The sequence below is a fragment of the Periophthalmus magnuspinnatus genome, chromosome 13 (assembly GCF_009829125.3).
Source record: "Periophthalmus magnuspinnatus isolate fPerMag1 chromosome 13, fPerMag1.2.pri, whole genome shotgun sequence".
Classification (NCBI taxonomy): Eukaryota; Metazoa; Chordata; class Actinopteri; order Gobiiformes; family Gobiidae; genus Periophthalmus; species Periophthalmus magnuspinnatus.
This window is the reverse complement of record NC_047138.1, coordinates 29,992,918-30,015,449: the sequence shown is the minus strand read 5'-3', so window position 1 is coordinate 30,015,449 and position 22,532 is coordinate 29,992,918. Positions and strand designations below refer to the sequence as shown.

General features: G+C 44.6%; 1 protein-coding gene across 1 annotated transcript; it reads right to left on the bottom strand.

The window, feature by feature from the left end:
* Positions 1 to 1,609: 1,609 nt before the first annotated feature.
* Positions 1,610 to 22,140, bottom strand: LOC117380119 (dehydrogenase/reductase SDR family member 13-like). The gene is made up of 5 exons (XM_033976854.2): positions 21,950 to 22,140; positions 7,672 to 7,790; positions 6,345 to 6,468; positions 3,655 to 3,969; positions 1,610 to 2,512 (listed from the first exon to the last, which is right to left on the bottom strand). Exons 1-5 carry the CDS (start codon positions 22,074 to 22,076, stop codon positions 2,253 to 2,255), a joined length of 945 nt encoding a protein of 314 aa, XP_033832745.1. The 5' UTR covers positions 22,077 to 22,140; the 3' UTR covers positions 1,610 to 2,252.
* Positions 22,141 to 22,532: the final 392 nt, after the last annotated feature.

The following is a 22,532-nucleotide window of genomic DNA, read 5'->3' as shown; positions in this document are numbered from 1 at the left end:
CCGATAAATGACCATCCCATCTACAATTAACTGAACGATGAGTCACTGTAGTATTTGTGTCGGGCTTAATACGTCGCCATAAAAATATATCAAGACATTCTTCACCATTGGTTGCCTGGGACCCAGAATGCACATCTCTCCAATACTTTATGAATATGAGAGTCTGGTCACCGGTGAACCTCCTTAAGTTCAAGTGGGCGTGATTGACAGGTGGGTTAGCCAATCAGGGACACACATGGTTATGAGAAAAAAATATACATCACACGGAACTGAAAAAAAAAAGGTAGATTTCTGCACAATCAGTGAGTGAAGGACTAATCTCTGTTAATCTGAGGTGAAAGAAGTTTGATTTTATTGCAAACAACGAAGTTAAATCTGTCAACTGGACAAATCTTGTAGGAGTGAAGACGTTTCTCTGCTCGTCCAAGTCTCTTCTTCAGTTCTGGTCAGATGCTGGTGGCCACTGCCTTTAAATCTATCAGAGGGGAGGGGCTAACTACACTGAAACTGTAAACAGCTATTGTCTCCAGTTTCAGCTGAAGCGACCCTATTCAGCCTTAACGACCCTGCGATTGTTCTCATTGTTCTGGGTCTGAGGGTGGAGTTGTAGATGGATGAGAGGTTATGTCTCAGGCCCCATTCCAAACCATTTCTTTTCTCTGGCTCAGATCTGAACTTCACTGTCTTCAAAGGAGTGGTTCGTGGCTTTGAGATGGAGATGCACGGCGGACTGGGGTCCACAGGAATCTCCCGTCGGTGTTGGTCCATCCTCTTATGGAGCAGATGTTTAGTTTCTCCAGTGTGACGCTCACTCTTCACTGAATGGAGTAGACACATTACTTTGTTTATGGCTCGGGGTTTTGTCCTTAGGGTGAACCAATTTTTGCCTTAAAGTGTTTGTGGGTTTGAAAAAGACAGGATTTAAAGATTTAAAGGCAGTGGCCACCAGCATCTGACCTGAACTGAAGATGGATGAGCAGCGAAACGTCTTCACTCCTACAAGATTTGTCCAGTTACAGATTTGACTTCGTTGTTTTCTATGGATCAGAGATGGACGACTGAGGGTCAACACAGACAAGTTTGATTTTATTTCAAAATGATGGGTGGTCAATGAGCTCCTTCGTTTCACACGTGACTCTGAAATAAACACATCTGATTGGACGATCGTGTTGGCTTCTGGGGGCTTGGTGATCGGACTGAACTCCATCTGTATTGACTTTATTCCGCCCCACCCAAATATCTCGGAGTCTTGTTCACGAGTGAGGGACGAATGGAGCGTGAGATTGGCAGTTGGATCGGTAGCTAAACCTTGCTTTCTTTGTAGCAGCACTTCCGGTTAAGTGGAAATCCCGTTGCTTTCAGTGGAGAATTTGGAAAAAGTTTGATATAAAGTAGATCGGCTTGTGTCAATTGTTCATTGGTTATGTGCAACAACAAGTAAACACTGCACTGATTCTCTGGGAAGCTTAAAAACGGCGCTGTAGTCCCTGAAGAACCTATTTGCTGTCAAGATCGGCAGCTCCTTACAAAATAATACAACTGTAATCGCCCGGATAGCAACTTTAGCAGTTAAAAGAGGAACAGAGCAGAGCTGAGACAATTAGTCCAGTGCAGACCCAAGCGCGTTTATTTTTCACCATAACTTTACAAAGAAACAAGAAAAACGTTTTTTAAAAATCAGCCTTTTCAGTACCTGTTATACATGCAGCACCCTCTCACGTAGCCACTGAGATTTTTCCTTTTATAGAGCCTCTCCCTAATTGGGTGAGCCCATTCTGTATAACAGGTAAGTCTTGTAAGAATTTATTCAATGAAGTTGTTAATTTAAATAGAGCTCCGTTTTACTTCAATTGTTTTAACAGTGGAAACTAATCACGTTACCCACAAAGCTAAAATATACAACACCCCTCCTTGTTAACCCCCAGTGGTCTGCCCCGGAACCTTCTCAAGGTGCTTCGGCTCCCCGGGGACTCATTTGGCCGAAACACCTAAGGCAGACAACATGGGCACAATTACAATCAATTCAGTGATACACATTTATCAATAAAACATTTTAAACACTTGTGTATGTCCTTTCTTTCTGCAGCCTCCATGATGGTAATGGACTAGCTACATTACAACAACCGAAATGACGATGCCACAATAACTTCCAAAATAAGGTGAATCACAAACACAGAGAGGTATCAGTCTGGATTTTACAAGGCGGCACCATTGGGACGTTGATTCGATTTTGTCCGGTGATTCCTTGCCTCCTACTGCAGTCCGCTCATGCTCTCGCTAAGCTCCCACAGTTTCTTGGCGGCGGCGTCGTCTCGAGCTTTAGCGAACAGGTTTCGGACGGTGCAGTTGGAGAAGTAGCGCCCACTCAGAGGTTCGAGTCCCGGCTGGAGAGCGCAGTGCAGCGTGGTCTGACAGCCCTGCTCTGGAGTCTTAAAGAAGAACAACGACAGTGGAGTAATAAGCATGACCAGGGTTCGGTTGACGTTCCGGTCGAATTCAGAACTTATGGCGCCTGGAAAAACAAAAGGAAAAAAAAAATACTGTTATGCATTATGCAAAGTACGGCTGCGAGATTAAAGATGGACTAAATGTATAAACTCTGCCCATAACTGTGTTGTCGGTGGTGGCTCCAGTTCACTTTACATTGAAAAAACATCATTTTGGTCTTAAATGTTCGTATTAACTCGCTCTACATGATCCTGGTGTTTTTATTTCGCTATTTTGTCTTTGAATCAAGATATGAACATCAATAACAGACAAATCATGTGCTTTCTTTCCCCGAGGTCACTCCTGCTAGCGTTAGCAACAGGTTTGATCAATTTCAATTTTGATCAATGTGAAGTGAATTGGAGCCAGAGTCGATGGAGCTGGGAAGTGCAGCCATGATCATTTTCAGCTTCGAACGCGGCGGCTAGCAGGTTAGCTGTGTCCATTTATGTACATATATGGTCAGATCACTGCTGGACACTGCCTTATATCTGTCTGAAGGAACGGGCTAACTACACTCAAACTGTAAACAGCTGTTGTGTCCAGTTTCAGCCTTAATGACTCTATTCAACCTGTAATGACCACCCATTGTTCTCTTCGTTCCTGTTTGTTTTGGGTCTGAAAATAGAGTTGTAGATAGGTGAGAGGTTATGTCTCTCACCTATCATTTCTGGTTAAAGAAGGAGTGTCTTTCCTAACAAAAATAGCTTCTTTAACTCCCCTCTCAAATCATTTCTTTTGTCTGGCTCAGATCTGGACTTCACTCTCTTTAAGGAGGGGTCAGTGTCTTTGAGATGGAGATGTACATCAGACTGGGGTCCTGAGCTGCTCTCACTCATTCTCTTATGAAGTGGCTATTTAGTTTCTCCAATGTACTGCTCACTGCACTAAGTTTATAGCTCGGGGTTTTGTCCTTTGTCCTTTTTTTGTCCTCCCTTCAGACAGATATAAGTCAGGGCCCACCAGAAATCTGACCAGAACTGAAGAAGCGGCTTGGACGAGCAGCGAAACGACTTCACTCCTACAACAATTTGTCCAGTTGACAGATTTAAATTTCGTCTTTTGCGATGGATCAGACCTGGGCGATTGAGCGATTATACAGACATCTATTATTTTACACATCATTTCCACGACACCCCCCCGTACCCCAGCCCCTGTCCCACTGACCTGGGTGCAGCGAGAAACAGCTCACGTTGGTCCCCTGCAGTCTCTTGTTGAGTTCGTGAGTGAAGAGCACATTACACAGTTTGCTAGCGGAGTATTTGTTCATGGTGGACCCCAAACCCAGAGTCTTGTGTTTGTTCAGGCAGTCGAAGTCGATGTGTCCAAAGTTGTGGGCCACCGATGATACGGTGACCACCCTGGAGGGGGCGCTCTCCTTCAGCCGAGGCAGGAGCAGGTTTGTCAGCAGGAAGTGGCCCAAATGGTTCACCCCAAACATCATCCCGAAGCCGTCGTCGGTGCGGCCCTCACAGAGCAGACCTGCAGGGGGAGACAGCGAGCAGTGGGTGTTTATTTATCTTTTTTATTATTATTATTTCATCGTTATAGAAATAGTAACATTGAATTGCGTAAAGAGGGAGTATTAACTGTAACACAAAACATATTTAGATCATCGCGTTTCCTTTTATTGTTTTGAAAATGCTTTATTCACCCAAAACGACGTATTAACATGTTTTATACGTTTCACTTTCCCCCCTTAGCCCTCCAGACTAAGTCCCTCCCCCTTCGGAACGCTACAACCAGCTGCATCCCGTTAATGAAACTACTGCACATCGCATCAGGTTTGTGAAGTTGTAGTGCACAGTTTTGTATCTGCTTTCTGTTTTATTGCTAAAAATCACACACCGACATAAGTCCATAACTGTTGCCTAGCGACTGGGCTGTAAACAAAGGCCAGGGCTTGTTTATTCCTTTTTTGAACTTAGCGTTACTTCCTGACATTTTTTAACTTTCAGCTTTTCTGCACAAATGGACACTTGACTGATGTAAAACTATGATTAATATTTACCACTATGCCACTAAATCAGGTAATAATTACACATAAACCTGTCATATACACTTTAAAGAGAAGGTATCACACTAAATCAACTTTTTACCATGTTATAACGTTGTTCCCTCATCAAAAGCAGATGTCATCCACGCATGTTTGAGTAATCTAGTGATCTCTCCTGGGCACTAATCAAACAGCCCCCAGAAAAGCATGATTCAAAACAATACTGTAGGAGACAGGTAGAGGGGTGCACAGTGTGTTTGCTGCTTGTGTGTGTGTGTGTGATTGGTTGAGAGCCAAGGGGGCGGGGCTCACATGGGCAGGTGCGTGTGAAAAGGCAACACTTGCTTGGGGCACAGTGTCGTGAGTCAACGCTGGGTAGCTGTAATTTTTGTTGATCGCTAGCTTTGTTTCCATTTACCTATTCTGCCATAACCTGTTACATCCATCTGTGTCAATCCATGTTCTATTTTCTCTGCTGCGCTGCTGTTAGCTCCGTGTGCCTGCGTGTTCGCCCAAATAAATCACCAACAAACGCATATCGGATCTCAGCGTATTTGTCCTCAATAAACTTCCAGCGCACCACAAAGCTACAGCCCGGGACCCGCTCTGGCTCTCACCGCGGCCTCAAGGTTTGCTTAGGGAAGCCGCTACAAATACACTACAACTTCACAAACCTGATGTAATTTGCAGTAGTTTCATTAGCGGGATGCACACCGTGTTGCGATAGAGCTCAGCGGAGTCAGATTCAGGGACCTCGACTTCAAAAAAATGCCCTGGACGTCGCTCAAACTGCGAATTACTACTTGCGAACTGGAAGGCGATCGGTATCTACACTTAGCATTAGCGCACTACTTTAGACTAGTATCTCGATGTGCTGATGCTAAAGTTAGGAGCTCAGGAAGATAACGCTAATCTGACCAGACGGGGATCCTCCTTCACACACAGATGGTACACTATAAAAACTGTAAACACGCACATCTCAGCGCTCGCATCTTTTCCGAAACTCATTAAACCGCCGACCGAGGCTAGCAGTTGTAGCGGCTAATCTGCCACCGGGGCCCGTATCAGGAAATCCGCGTATGCAACCAAAAAGCCAATCAGGAGCGAGGGTGTTAAAAGGTACACGGCTCTTTCCCTTAGCTACTTAGCGACGGCGTCAATCGAACATGTTTATGCTAGCGATGTTAGCGATGTCGAGGGAAAGGAGCCGCCTGACGATGTAAACACTTGATTGCAGACATTAGTTTAACGTTTACATTTCGCTTGTCGCATTCTGAAAATCTGGCAAACCGGCAGCTAGCCAGTTTTAAACCCGATGACAGAAGCAGGTGAATATACAGGTTACACAAGTACAAATACACAAAGCACTGGGTTGTGAGTCATTACCTTTAAGTGCTAAAGGGGCGGGGCAGAGGGCGAGCGTATCCTTAAAGAACCCGTCTTACCACAGGCTACACAAAATCATGTATGTGGTTTGTGGTTAATATCTATAATTACTGAGCCATAAAAAACACAATACGTCCTTAGTAGGGTTGTCCAAAGTATCGAAAATCTGATATTAATCGATACTAAGACTTGTATCAAAACTAGGTACTCGTTTGAGCAGGAATCGATGCTAAAAAAGTCACATTCCCAGGACAGAAATGAACCTTTCCTGAATATCTGAATGATTTTGAACGAAGACACACAGACTGAGGGAGTACACGGATATAAAGTCTTGACTATATTCCTTAGTATCGAAATAGATAGATCCTCAGCACAAATTAGTTCAAATTAATATTATATTTTTTCTCAAAAGCTGAAGGAAGGATATGTTTTCCACTGAAACAGTAGAGTAGTGAACGCTGTACAGAGATCTGACCTGCGTTGTTGATGAGGATGTCCAGTCTCGATTCGGATTTGAGGAAGTTTTCAGCGAAGCTTCGAACCGATTTCAGGCTGGCCAAATCCAGAGGCATGAAGACCACGTCCGAGCTGCCACTCTCCTGGAGCAGAACATGACACAGGTTCAGATGAAGTTATTACATTAATGTGTTCTCAAAGTGTATGTTAGTATTCAGGGCTTATTTTTAAGACTGACAAAGGTTAAAAGTCCTGTTATATGGATTATTCAGACTTTTTTAACTAACTTCCATCCATTTTTTCCGCTTATCCAGAGCCTTAGAGACAGGGTGAGGAGCTCAGTCACACGGGAGGAGCTCGGAGTAGAGCCACTGTTCCAGATGACTCCTGAATGCCTCCCTGGATGCCTCCCTGGACCCCTACTTGGACCCCTACTTGGACCCCTACCTGGACCCCTACCTGATCGCCTCCCTGGACGCCTCCCTGGAGAGGTGTTCTGGGCATGTCCCACTAGGAGGAGGTCCCAGAGGAGACCAGACCAGCTGAGAAACAGAGTCCCTCCAGCGTGTCCTGGGTCTCCTCTGGGACCTCCTCCTGGTGGGATATGCCCAGAACACCTCTCCAGGGAGGCGTCCAGGGAGGCGATCATGTAAGGGTCCAAGTCGGGGTCTAGGTAGGGGTCCTGAATGCCTCCCTGGATGCCTCCCTGGAGAGGTGTTCGGGGCATGTCCCACCTAGTAGGAGCTCCCAGAGGAGACCCAGGCTGGAGGGACTCTGTTTCTCAGCTGGCCTGGGAACACCTTGGGGTCCCAGCGGAGGAACTGGAGGAAGTATCTGGGGTGAGGGAAGTCTGGGAGTCCCTGGTTAGACTGCTGCCCCCCGCAACCCGGTCCCGGATTTAAAACTATTTGATATCTTAAACCTGCTCTTTAATGTTTAATACCTGTATCTGATGGAACCATTTTTACGGTCCTGCTCTGGTACGCGAGGGGCTGAGCTGCAGCACATGGACCAGCTGGACTCAGTGTGGTGAAATCAGCACTAAACATTGTCTGTCAATATGAAACTTGCACTCAAATAATAACTACAACCTGCATGAAGGACGCTTTGAGTGCAGAAATGATCAAAGAGTGCGGTGAAGGTCTAAAGACTTTAAAAACACAGAGGAGCCGTTCTAGATTACCACCCAATGACATCATGAAGTGTCAGAACTCTGTAGATTAAGGGCGCACTCACACTAGGCCCGTCACGATAACACATTTCGCTCTAACTAGGGTCAGCTCTTTTGAACGGCTCCTTAGCGGGAAACGATTTGATTCGAGAGTAAAGTAATGGCGCTTTCTGACCGTCTTGACGTCCAACATGGCCGCCTCTCCTCGCTCTCTGCTCCGACACGCCATGATGACCCGGGCGCCGCGTTTGGCCAAGTCCACTGCAGTCCTCTTCCCAATCCCCGTGTTACTCCCTGAAAGACGATATGAAAATCAAATACTGTTTAAAGGAGCACTACGTGTCTTTTATGATACAGGTTTTTGCAACAAAGATGTAATGACAGTAATGTTCCACAGTATGGCATTACACATACTTATCGAGCATTTCATTCATTTATTTATCTTTATTTAAATACAGACAGAATACAGACAGAAAAAACATACAAATCACACACAGTTGAACCCAGATGTTTACAGACACTATTTTTTTCTCACTGTCTGACGCGAAATCAGACTAAACTTTTCCTGCGCTAGGTCGATTAGGATTATCAAAATTATTTCTATTTGCTTAATGCCAGAACGACGAGAGACGGATTATTTTAAAGACAATTTTTCATCACTTTCTTTATCAGAAGTCACAAGTTTACGTACATTTCTTTAGTATTTGGTACCACTGCCTTTAAACTGTGTGACACACGTGGGTCAAATGTTTTGGAAATGCTTCTACAAACTTCTCACAATAGTTGGTGTAACTGAGCCAAGTGTGTAGGCCTCGACTTTGTTATCCTTAAGCCACTTTGTAACCACTTTGGCAGTATGCTTCGGGTCATTGTCCATCCAGAAGACACAATTGCTCCCAAGCTTTAACTTCCTGTCTGATTTGTTGAGATGTTGCTTCAGTATTTCCATGAAACGTTCTTTCGACCTGATGCCATCTATTTTGTGAAGTGCACCAGTCCCTCCTGCAGCAAAACAACCCCACGACATGATGCTGCCACCCCCGTACTTCACAGTTGGGGTGATTTTCTCAGACTTGGAAGCTTCCCCTTTCATTTTAGCTTCGCCACACCACAGGACATGTCTCCAAAAACGAAGGTCTTTGTCCCCGTGGTTATTGGGAAACTGTAATCTGACTTTTTTTTTTGTTTCTTTTGGAGTATTTGCTTCTTTCTGGCAGAGTGGCCTTTCAGACACACTCTTACCAGCTTCAGCAGCATCTTCACGAGGTCTTTTGCTTTTGTTCTTGGGTCGATCTGCACATTTTGGACCAAAGCAGGTTGATCTCATCAGTAGAACCTTTTCAGATGATCACGGGGTAGAGACGGCGCCGGGGAAAGTCCGATAGTTTGGATTTGAGGGAGGTAGAGTAAACAAATGAAAACAATAAATCACTTTGTAAGATCAGAGTGACCGTGGTGTTCTTCCAGGTGTGAATCAGCCGTTAATGATCAGACAAAAGAACAGATGACTATTGATTATTCATGCGTTAAACTTTGACACATTGAAACTTTCAAGCGAGTCTTAAACCAGGACTAAACCAGGACCGCAGTGTCCAGCCCAGAGCAGGAGGAGAGCGGCAGCAACGTGAGCTCAGAACACTTCACCAGAGGGAGGAATCAATGGGAAACCAGGTCTAAACCGGGACTAAACCGGGTCTAAACCAGGTCTAAACCAGGTCTAAACCGGGACTAAAACAGGACTAAACAAGGACTAAACCAGGACTAAAACGAGTCTAAACCAGGACTAAAACAGGTCTAAACCAGGACTAAACCAGGACTAGACCAGGACTAGACCAGGACTAGACCAGGACTAAACCAGGACTAAACCAGGACTAAACCAGGACTAAACCGGGTCTAAACCAGGTCTAAACCGGGTCTAAACCAGGACTAAACCAGGACTAAACCAGGACTAGACCAGGACTAGACCAGGACTAAACCAGAACTAAACCAGGACTAAACCAGGACTAAACCAGGTTTAAACCAGGTCTAAACCAGGTCTAAAACAGTACTAAACAGGACTAAAACTGGACTAAACCAGGTCTAAACCAGGACTAAAATAGGACTAAACCAGGTCTAAACCAGGTCTAAAACAGTACTAAACAGGACTAAAACTGGACTAAACCAGGTCTAAACCAGGACTAAAACAGGACTAAAACAGGTCTAAACCTGGACTAAACCGGGACTAATCCGGGACTAAACCAGGACTAAACCAGGACTAAAACAGGTCTAAACCAGGACTAAACCAGGACTAAACCAGGACTAAACCAGGTCTAAACCAGGTCTAAACCAGGACTAAACCAGGACTAAACCAGGTCTAAACCAGGTCTAAACCAGGACTAAACCAGGACTAAACCAGGACCAAACCAGGACTAAACCAGGACGAAACCAGGACTAAACCAGGACTAAACCAGGTCTAAACCAGGACTAAACCAGGACTAAACCAGGACTAAACCAGAACTAAACCAGGACTAAACCAGGTCTAAACCAGGACTAAAAGAGGACTAAACCAGGACTAAACCAGGACTAAACCAGGTCTAAACCAGGTCTAAACCAGGACTAAACCAGGACTAAACCAGGACTAAACCAGGACTAAAAGAGGACTAAAACAGGACTAAACCAGGACTAAAACAGAACTAAACCAGGACTAAACCAGGACTAAACCAGAACTAAAACAGGACTAAACCAGGTCTAAACCAGGACTAAAAGAGGACTAAACCAGGACTAAACCAGGTCTAAACCAGGTCTAAACCAGGACTAAACCAGGACTAAACCGGGACTGAACCGGGACTAAAACAGGTCTAAACCAAAGCAAAACCAGGACTAAACCAGGACTAAACCAGGACTAAACCAGGACTAAAAGAGGACTAAAACAGGACTAAACCAGGACTAAAACAGAACTAAACCAGGTCTAAACCAGGTCTAAACCAGGACTAAACCAGGACTAAACCAGGTCCAAACCAGGACTAAACCAGGACTAAACCAGGACTAAACCAGGACTAAACCAGGTCTAAACCAAGTCTAAACCAGGACTAAACCAGGACTAAAACAGGTCTAAACCAGGACTAAACCAGGACTAAAACAGGACTGAACCGGGACTAAAACAGGACTAAACCAGGTCCAAACCAGGACTAAAACAGGTCTAAACCAGGTCTAAACCAGGACTAAACCAGGACTAAACCAGGACCAAACCAGGACTAAACCAGGACAAAACCAGGACTAAACCAGGTCTAAACCAGGACTAAACCAGGACTAAACCAGGTCTAAACCAGGACTAAACCAGGACTAAACCAGGACTAAACCAGGACCAAACCAGGTCTAAACCAGGACTAAACCAGGACTAAACCAGGACTAAACCAGGTCTAAACCAGGACTAAACCAGGACTAAACCAGGACTAAACCAGGACCAAACCAGGACCAAACCAGGACTAAACCAGGACTAAACCAGGACTAAACCAGGACTAAACCAGGTCTAAACCAGGACTAAACCAGGACTAAACCAGGACTAAACCAGAACTAAACCAGGACTAAACCAGGTCTAAACCAGGACTAAAAGAGGACTAAACCAGGACTAAACCAGGACTAAACCAGGTCTAAACCAGGTCTAAACCAGGACTAAACCAGGACTAAACCGGGACTAAACCGGGACTGAACCGGGACTAAAACAGGACTAAACCAGGTCTAAACCAGGTCTAAACCAGGTCTAAACCAGGTCTAAACCAGGACTAAACCAGGACTAAAAGAGGACTAAAACAGGACTAAACCAGGACTAAAACAGAACTAAACCAGGTCTAAACCAGGTCTAAACCAGGACTAAACCAGGACTAAACCAGGACTAAACCAGAACTAAAACAGGACTAAACCAGGTCTAAACCAGGACTAAAAGAGGACTAAACCAGGACTAAACCAGGTCTAAACCAGGTCTAAACCAGGACTAAACCAGGACTAAACCGGGACTAAACCGGGACTGAACCGGGACTAAAACAGGTCTAAACCAAAGCAAAACCAGGACTAAACCAGGACTAAACCAGGTCTAAACCAGGTCTAAACCAGGACTAAACCAGGACTAAAAGAGGACTAAAACAGGACTAAACCAGGACTAAAACAGAACTAAACCAGGTCTAAACCACCGTCTAAACCAGGACTAAACCAGGACTAAACCAGGACTAAACCAGGACTAAACCAGGTCTAAACCAAGTCTAAACCAGGACTAAACCAGGACTAAAACAGGTCTAAACCAGGACTAAACCAGGACAAAAACAGGACTAAACCAGGTCCAAACCAGGACTAAAACAGGTCTAAACCAGGTCTAAACCAGGACTAAACCAGGACTAAACCAGGACTAAACCAGGACCAAACCAGGACTAAACCAGGTCTAAACCAGGACTAAACCAGGACTAAACCAGGTCTAAACCAGGACTAAACCAGGACTAAACCAGGACCAAACCAGGACCAAACCAGGACTAAACCAGGACTAAACCAGGACTAAACCAGGTCTAAACCAGGACTAAACCAGGACTAAACCAGGACTAAACCAGGACTAAACCAGAACTAAACCAGGACTAAACCAGGTCTAAACCAGGACTAAAAGAGGACTAAACCAGGACTAAACCAGGACTAAACCAGGTCTAAACCAGGTCTAAACCAGGACTAAACCAGGACTAAACCAGGACTAAACCGGGACTGAACGGGGACTAAAACAGGTCTAAACCAAAGCAAAACCAGGACTAAACCAGGTCTAAACCAGGTCTAAACCAGGTCTAAACCAGGACTAAACCAGGACTAAACCAGGACTAAAACAGAACTAAACCAGGACTAAACCAGGACTAAACCAGAACTAAAACAGGACTAAACCAGGTCTAAACCAGGACTAAAAGAGGACTAAACCAGGACTAAACCAGGTCTAAACCAGGTCTAAACCAGGACTAAACCAGGACTAAACCGGGACTGAACCGGGACTAAAACAGGTCTAAACCAAAGCAAAACCAGGACTAAACCAGGTCTAAACCAGGTCTAAACCAGGACTAAACCAGGACTAAAAGAGGACTAAAACAGGACTAAACCAGGACTAAAACAGAACTAAACCAGGTCTAAACCAGGTCTAAACCAGGACTAAACCAGGACTAAACCAGGTCCAAACCAGGACTAAACCAGGACTAAACCAAGTCTAAACCAGGACTAAACCAGGACTAAAACAGGTCTAAACCAGGACTAAACCAGGACTAAAACAGGACTGAACCGGGACTAAAACAGGACTAAACCAGGTCCAAACCAGGACTAAAACAGGTCTAAACCAGGTCTAAACCAGGTCTTAACCAGGACTAAACCAGGACTAAACCAGGACCAAACCAGGACTAAACCAGGACTAAACCAGGACTAAACCAGGTCTAAACCAGGACTAAACCAGGACTAAACCAGGTCTAAACCAGGACTAAACCAGGACTAAACCAGGACCAAACCAGGTCTAAACCAGGTCTAAACCAGGACTAAACCAGGACTAAACCAGGACTAAACCAGGTCTAAACCAGGTCTAAACCAGGACTAAACCAGGACTAAACCAGGACTAAACCAGGACCAAACCAGGACTAAACCAGGACTAAACCAGGACTAAACCAGGACTAAACCAGGTCTAAACCAGGACTAAACCAGGACTAAACCAGGACTAAACCAGAACTAAACCAGGACTAAACCAGGTCTAAACCAGGACTAAAAGAGGACTAAACCAGGACTAAACCAGGACTAAACCAGGTCTAAACCAGGTCTAAACCAGGACTAAACCAGGACTAAACCGGGACTAAACCGGGACTGAACCGGGACTAAAACAGGACTAAACCAGGTCTAAACCAGGTCTAAACCAGGTCTAAACCAGGACTAAACCAGGACTAAAAGAGGACTAAAACAGGACTAAACCAGGACTAAAACAGAACTAAACCAGGTCTAAACCAGGTCTAAACCAGGACTAAACCAGGACTAAACCAGGACTAAACCAGAACTAAAACAGGACTAAACCAGGTCTAAACCAGGACTAAAAGAGGACTAAACCAGGACTAAACCAGGTCTATACCAGGTCTAAACCAGGACTAAACCAGGACTAAACCAGGACTAAACCAGGTCTAAACCAGGTCTAAACCAGGACTAAACCAGGACTAAAAGAGGACTAAAACAGGACTAAACCAGGACTAAAACAGAACTAAACCAGGTCTAAACCACCGTCTAAACCAGGACTAAACCAGGACTAAACCAGGACTAAACCAGGACTAAACCAGGTCTAAACCAAGTCTAAACCAGGACTAAACCAGGACTAAAACAGGTCTAAACCAGGACTAAACCAGGACAAAAACAGGACTAAACCAGGTCCAAACCAGGACTAAAACAGGTCTAAACCAGGTCTAAACCAGGACTAAACCAGGACCAAACCAGGACTAAACCAGGACTAAACCAGGTCTAAACCAGGACTAAACCAGGACTAAACCAGGTCTAAACCAGGACTAAACCAGGACTAAACCAGGACCAAACCAGGACCAAACCAGGACTAAACCAGGACTAAACCAGGACTAAACCAGGTCTAAACCAGGACTAAACCAGGACTAAACCAGGACTAAACCAGAACTAAACCAGGACTAAACCAGGTCTAAACCAGGACTAAAAGAGGACTAAACCAGGACTAAACCAGGACTAAACCAGGTCTAAACCAGGTCTAAACCAGGACTAAACCAGGACTAAACCAGGACTAAACCGGGACTGAACCGGGACTAAAACAGGTCTAAACCAAAGCAAAACCAGGACTAAACCAGGTCTAAACCAGGTCTAAACCAGGTCTAAACCAGGACTAAACCAGGACTAAACCAGGACTAAACCAGAACTAAAACAGGACTAAACCAGGTCTAAACCAGGACTAAAAGAGGACTAAACCAGGACTAAACCAGGTCTAAACCAGGTCTAAACCAGGACTAAACCAGGACTAAACCAGGACTAAACCGGGACTGAACCGGGACTAAAACAGGTCTAAACCAAAGCAAAACCAGGACTAAACCAGGTCTAAACCAGGTCTAAACCAGGACTAAACCAGGACTAAAAGAGGACTAAAACAGGACTAAACCAGGACTAAAACAGAAATAAACCAGGTCTAAACCAGGTCTAAACCAGGACTAAACCAGGACTAAACCAGGTCCAAACCAGGACCAAACCAGGACTAAACCAGGACTAAACCAGGACTAAACCAGGTCTAAACCAGGACTAAACCAGGACTAAACCAGGTCTAAACCAGGACTAAAAGAGGACTAAACCAGGACTAAACCAGGACTAAACCAGGTCTAAACCAGGTCTAAACCAGGACTAAACCAGGACTAAACCAGGACTAAACCGGGACTGAACCGGGACTAAAACAGGTCTAAACCAAAGCAAAACCAGGACTAAACCAGGTCTAAACCAGGTCTAAACCAGGTCTAAACCAGGACTAAACCAGGACTAAACCAGGACTAAACCAGAACTAAACCAGGACTAAACCAGGTCTAAACCAGGTCTAAACCAGGACTAAACCAGGACTAAACCAGGACTAAACCGGGACTGAACCGGGACTAAAACAGGTCTAAACCAAAGCAAAACCAGGACTAAACCAGGACTAAACCAGGTCTAAACCAGGTCTAAACCAGGACTAAACCAGGACTAAAAGAGGACTAAAACAGGACTAAACCAGGACTAAAACAGAAATAAACCAGGTCTAAACCAGGTCTAAACCAGGACTAAACCAGGTCCAAACCAGGACTAAACCAGGACTAAACCAGGACTAAATCAGGACTAAACCAGGACTAAACCAGGACTAAACCAGGTCTAAACCAAGTCTAAACCAGGACTAAAACAGGTCTAAACCAGGACTAAACCAGGACTAAAACAGGTCTAAACCAAAGCAAAACCAGGACTAAACCAGGACTAAACCAGGACTAAAACAGGACTAAACCAGGACTAAACCAGGACTAAACCAGAACTAAACCAGGACTAAACCAGGTCTAAACCAGGACTAAAAGAGGACTAAACCAGGACTAAACCAGGACTAAACCAGGTCTAAACCAGGTCTAAACCAGGACTAAACCAGGACTAAACCAGGACTAAACCAGGACTAAAAGAGGACTAAAACAGGACTAAACCAGGACTAAAACAGAACTAAACCAGGACTAAACCAGGACTAAACCAGAACTAAAACAGGACTAAACCAGGTCTAAACCAGGACTAAAAGAGGACTAAACCAGGACTAAACCAGGTCTAAACCAGGTCTAAACCAGGACTAAACCAGGACTAAACCGGGACTGAACCGGGACTAAAACAGGTCTAAACCAAAGCAAAACCAGGACTAAACCAGGACTAAACCAGGACTAAACCAGGACTAAACCAGGACTAAAAGAGGACTAAAACAGGACTAAACCAGGACTAAAACAGAACTAAACCAGGTCTAAACCAGGTCTAAACCAGGACTAAACCAGGACTAAACCAGGTCCAAACCAGGACTAAACCAGGACTAAACCAGGACTAAACCAGGACTAAACCAGGTCTAAACCAAGTCTAAACCAGGACTAAACCAGGACTAAAACAGGTCTAAACCAGGACTAAACCAGGACTAAAACAGGACTGAACCGGGACTAAAACAGGACTAAACCAGGTCCAAACCAGGACTAAAACAGGTCTAAACCAGGTCTAAACCAGGACTAAACCAGGACTAAACCAGGACCAAACCAGGACTAAACCAGGACAAAACCAGGACTAAACCAGGTCTAAACCAGGACTAAACCAGGACTAAACCAGGTCTAAACCAGGACTAAACCAGGACTAAACCAGGACTAAACCAGGACCAAACCAGGTCTAAACCAGGACTAAACCAGGACTAAACCAGGACTAAACCAGGTCTAAACCAGGACTAAACCAGGACTAAACCAGGACTAAACCAGGACCAAACCAGGACCAAACCAGGACTAAACCAGGACTAAACCAGGACTAAACCAGGACTAAACCAGGTCTAAACCAGGACTAAACCAGGACTAAACCAGGACTAAACCAGAACTAAACCAGGACTAAACCAGGTCTAAACCAGGACTAAAAGAGGACTAAACCAGGACTAAACCAGGACTAAACCAGGTCTAAACCAGGTCTAAACCAGGACTAAACCAGGACTAAACCGGGACTAAACCGGGACTGAACCGGGACTAAAACAGGACTAAACCAGGTCTAAACCAGGTCTAAACCAGGTCTAAACCAGGACTAAACCAGGACTAAAAGAGGACTAAAACAGGACTAAACCAGGACTAAAACAGAACTAAACCAGGTCTAAACCAGGTCTAAACCAGGACTAAACCAGGACTAAACCAGGACTAAACCAGAACTAAAACAGGACTAAACCAGGTCTAAACCAGGACTAAAAGAGGACTAAACCAGGACTAAACCAGGTCTAAACCAGGTCTAAACCAGGACTAAACCAGGACTAAACCGGGACTAAACCGGGACTGAACCGGGACTAAAACAGGTCTAAACCAAAGCAAAACCAGGACTAAACCAGGACTAAACCAGGTCTAAACCAGGTCTAAACCAGGACTAAACCAGGACTAAAAGAGGACTAAAACAGGACTAAACCAGGACTAAAACAGAACTAAACCAGGTCTAAACCACCGTCTAAACCAGGACTAAACCAGGACTAAACCAGGACTAAACCAGGACTAAACCAGGTCTAAACCAAGTCTAAACCAGGACTAAACCAGGACTAAAACAGGTCTAAACCAGGACTAAACCAGGACAAAAACAGGACTAAACCAGGTCCAAACCAGGACTAAAACAGGTCTAAACCAGGTCTAAACCAGGACTAAACCAGGACTAAACCAGGACTAAACCAGGACCAAACCAGGACTAAACCAGGTCTAAACCAGGACTAAACCAGGACTAAACCAGGTCTAAACCAGGACTAAACCAGGACTAAACCAGGACCAAACCAGGACCAAACCAGGACTAAACCAGGACTAAACCAGGACTAAACCAGGTCTAAACCAGGACTAAACCAGGACTAAACCAGGACTAAACCAGGACTAAACCAGAACTAAACCAGGACTAAACCAGGTCTAAACCAGGACTAAAAGAGGACTAAACCAGGACTAAACCAGGACTAAACCAGGTCTAAACCAGGTCTAAACCAGGACTAAACCAGGACTAAACCAGGACTAAACCGGGACTGAACGGGGACTAAAACAGGTCTAAACCAAAGCAAAACCAGGACTAAACCAGGTCTAAACCAGGTCTAAACCAGGTCTAAACCAGGACTAAACCAGGACTAAACCAGGACTAAAACAGAACTAAACCAGGACTAAACCAGGACTAAACCAGAACTAAAACAGGACTAAACCAGGTCTAAACCAGGACTAAAAGAGGACTAAACCAGGACTAAACCAGGTCTAAACCAGGTCTAAACCAGGACTAAACCAGGACTAAACCGGGACTGAACCGGGACTAAAACAGGTCTAAACCAAAGCAAAACCAGGACTAAACCAGGTCTAAACCAGGTCTAAACCAGGACTAAACCAGGACTAAAAGAGGACTAAAACAGGACTAAACCAGGACTAAAACAGAACTAAACCAGGTCTAAACCAGGTCTAAACCAGGACTAAACCAGGACTAAACCAGGTCCAAACCAGGACTAAACCAGGACTAAACCAAGTCTAAACCAGGACTAAACCAGGACTAAAACAGGTCTAAACCAGGACTAAACCAGGACTAAAACAGGACTGAACCGGGACTAAAACAGGACTAAACCAGGTCCAAACCAGGACTAAAACAGGTCTAAACCAGGTCTAAACCAGGTCTTAACCAGGACTAAACCAGGACTAAACCAGGACCAAACCAGGACTAAACCAGGACTAAACCAGGACTAAACCAGGTCTAAACCAGGACTAAACCAGGACTAAACCAGGTCTAAACCAGGACTAAACCAGGACTAAACCAGGACCAAACCAGGTCTAAACCAGGTCTAAACCAGGACTAAACCAGGACTAAACCAGGACTAAACCAGGTCTAAACCAGGTCTAAACCAGGACTAAACCAGGACTAAACCAGGACTAAACCAGGACCAAACCAGGACTAAACCAGGACTAAACCAGGACTAAACCAGGACTAAACCAGGTCTAAACCAGGACTAAACCAGGACTAAACCAGGACTAAACCAGAACTAAACCAGGACTAAACCAGGTCTAAACCAGGACTAAAAGAGGACTAAACCAGGACTAAACCAGGACTAAACCAGGTCTAAACCAGGTCTAAACCAGGACTAAACCAGGACTAAACCGGGACTAAACCGGGACTGAACCGGGACTAAAACAGGACTAAACCAGGTCTAAACCAGGTCTAAACCAGGTCTAAACCAGGACTAAACCAGGACTAAAAGAGGACTAAAACAGGACTAAACCAGGACTAAAACAGAACTAAACCAGGTCTAAACCAGGTCTAAACCAGGACTAAACCAGGACTAAACCAGAACTAAAACAGGACTAAACCAGGTCTAAACCAGGACTAAAAGAGGACTAAACCAGGACTAAACCAGGTCTATACCAGGTCTAAACCAGGACTAAACCAGGACTAAACCAGGACTAAACCAGGTCTAAACCAGGTCTAAACCAGGACTAAACCAGGACTAAAAGAGGACTAAAACAGGACTAAACCAGGACTAAAACAGAACTAAACCAGGTCTAAACCACCGTCTAAACCAGGACTAAACCAGGACTAAACCAGGACTAAACCAGGACTAAACCAGGTCTAAACCAAGTCTAAACCAGGACTAAACCAGGACTAAAACAGGTCTAAACCAGGACTAAACCAGGACAAAAACAGGACTAAACCAGGTCCAAACCAGGACTAAAACAGGTCTAAACCAGGTCTAAACCAGGACTAAACCAGGACCAAACCAGGACTAAACCAGGACTAAACCAGGTCTAAACCAGGACTAAACCAGGACTAAACCAGGTCTAAACCAGGACTAAACCAGGACTAAACCAGGACCAAACCAGGACCAAACCAGGACTAAACCAGGACTAAACCAGGACTAAACCAGGTCTAAACCAGGACTAAACCAGGACTAAACCAGGACTAAACCAGAACTAAACCAGGACTAAACCAGGTCTAAACCAGGACTAAAAGAGGACTAAACCAGGACTAAACCAGGACTAAACCAGGTCTAAACCAGGTCTAAACCAGGACTAAACCAGGACTAAACCAGGACTAAACCGGGACTGAACTGGGACTAAAACAGGTCTAAACCAAAGCAAAACCAGGACTAAACCAGGTCTAAACCAGGTCTAAACCAGGTCTAAACCAGGACTAAACCAGGACTAAACCAGGACTAAACCAGAACTAAAACAGGACTAAACCAGGTCTAAACCAGGACTAAAAGAGGACTAAACCAGGACTAAACCAGGTCTAAACCAGGTCTAAACCAGGACTAAACCAGGACTAAACCAGGACTAAACCGGGACTGAACCGGGACTAAAACAGGTCTAAACCAAAGCAAAACCAGGACTAAACCAGGTCTAAACCAGGTCTAAACCAGGACTAAACCAGGACTAAAAGAGGACTAAAACAGGACTAAACCAGGACTAAAACAGAAATAAACCAGGTCTAAACCAGGTCTAAACCAGGACTAAACCAGGACTAAACCAGGTCCAAACCAGGACCAAACCAGGACTAAACCAGGACTAAACCAGGACTAAACCAGGTCTAAACCAGGACTAAACCAGGACTAAACCAGGTCTAAACCAGGACTAAAAGAGGACTAAACCAGGACTAAACCAGGACTAAACCAGGTCTAAACCAGGTCTAAACCAGGACTAAACCAGGACTAAACCAGGACTAAACCGGGACTGAACCGGGACTAAAACAGGTCTAAACCAAAGCAAAACCAGGACTAAACCAGGTCTAAACCAGGTCTAAACCAGGACTAAACCAGGACTAAACCAGGACTAAACCAGAACTAAACCAGGACTAAACCAGGTCTAAACCAGGTCTAAACCAGGACTAAACCAGGACTAAACCAGGACTAAACCGGGACTGAACCGGGACTAAAACAGGTCTAAACCAAAGCAAAACCAGGACTAAACCAGGACTAAACCAGGTCTAAACCAGGTCTAAACCAGGACTAAACCAGGACTAAAAGAGGACTAAAACAGGACTAAACCAGGACTAAAACAGAAATAAACCAGGTCTAAACCAGGTCTAAACCAGGACTAAACCAGGTCCAAACCAGGACTAAACCAGGACTAAACCAGGACTAAATCAGGACTAAACCAGGACTAAACCAGGACTAAACCAGGTCTAAACCAAGTCTAAACCAGGACTAAAACAGGTCTAAACCAGGACTAAACCAGGACTAAAACAGGTCTAAACCAAAGCAAAACCAGGACTAAACCAGGACTAAACCAGGACTAAAACAGGACTAAACCAGGTCTAAACCAGGACTAAAACAGGACTAAACCAGGACTAAAACAGGTCTGAACCAGGACTAAACCAGGACTAAAACAGGACTAAACCAGGACTAAATCAGGACTAAACCAGGACTAAACCAGGTCTAAACCAAGTCTAAACCAGGACTAAAACAGGTCTAAACGAGGACTAAACCAGGACTAAAACAGGTCTAAACCAAAGCAAAACCAGGACTAAACCAGGACTAAACCAGGACTAAAACAGGTCTGAACCAGGACTAAACCAGGACTAAAACAGGACTAAACCAGGTCTAAACCAGGACTAAAACAGGACTAAACCAGGACTAAAACAGGTCTGAACCAGGACTAAACCAGGACTAAACCAGGACTAAAACAGGACTAAACCAGGTCTAAACCAGGTCTAAACCAGGTCTAAACCAGGACTAAACCAGGACTAAACCAGGACTAAACCAGGTCTAAACCAGGACTAAAACAGGACTAAACCAGGACTAAAACAGGTCTGAACCAGGACTAAACCAGGACTAAACCAGGACTAAAACAGGACTAAACCAGGTCTAAACCAGGACTAAAACAGGTCTGAACCAGGACTAAACCAGGACTAAACCAGGACTAAAACAGGACTAAACCAGGTCTAAACCAGGACTAAACCAGGTCTAAACCAGGTCTAAACCAGGTCTAAACCAGGTCTAAAACAGGACTAAAACAGGGCTAAACAGGACTAAACCAGGACAGTCTATGAAAAGAAATGACCTCCCACCACTGCTGAGCTCCACATAGACACGTTTAATGCTGTATTGTGAAACATTCCATCTCAAGCGAGAGCATCTCCATTTAAAAAGAAGCAGGCGAAAACCCCGACCAGAAAAGTGACACAGCGCAGCTTTAAATCTCCTTAGCTACTGCATACACTACTAAAGTCTTTCTAAAACAGTATGATACTTTTTAATGTCTAATTACCGGTAATTATCACCGTCTTCCCGTGCAGTTTGACGGTGCTGGTACATCTCTTTCCTTTCACTATGATTTCGTGATAAAAGTAGGCAGCGACTACAAAAACAGCTCCACAAATCAGGAAACACGACATGTTGGATGTAAGAGGGCTTCAGGAGAGAGGGCTTCAGGAGAGAGCGCACTGAAGCCAAAGAGGAAGCCCGAGATACTTTGTCCAGTGCGGCACGCCCCGAATTGCGTCTGGCGCGCTATCTAACAAAAGGCTTGTCTTATAGATTTAATCACTCTAATGAGGTGCCAACGGGGCCAAAACGGTGGAATGACTCGGCATTTATTAGAAAACTGGGTGGAGGGTTGTTTGTTTGAGCCAAAATGTAAATCAGTTCGAACTTTTTGCCTCGTGTCCATTAATGCGCCAAATGGAACAAGGCGCGATGCGTAAAATGGATCATTACGCACAGGTTTTATCTGTTTGGAAAGTCACAATTAGAGCAAATATTAGCTTCTGTGAACATTCAATATGGCTAAAAACTGAATATTTAACAGCCTAAACAAGATTAAAGTAGTTCATGACGCCCTCTAGTGGTGA

Excerpts from the sequence above, each read along its gene's own strand:
- LOC117380119 (XM_033976854.2), bottom strand. The coding sequence starts at position 22,076 with ATGTCGTGTTTCCTGATTTGTGGAGCTGTTTTTGTAGTCGCTGCCTAC. Across the intron at positions 7,791-21,949 it reads GAAGACGGTGATAATTACCG|GGAGTAACACGGGGATTGGG; the intron begins GTAATTAGACAT and ends ATCGTCTTTCAG. Across the intron at positions 3,970-6,344 it reads CATCCTCATCAACAACGCAG|GTCTGCTCTGTGAGGGCCGC; the intron begins GTCAGATCTCTG and ends CTCCCCCTGCAG.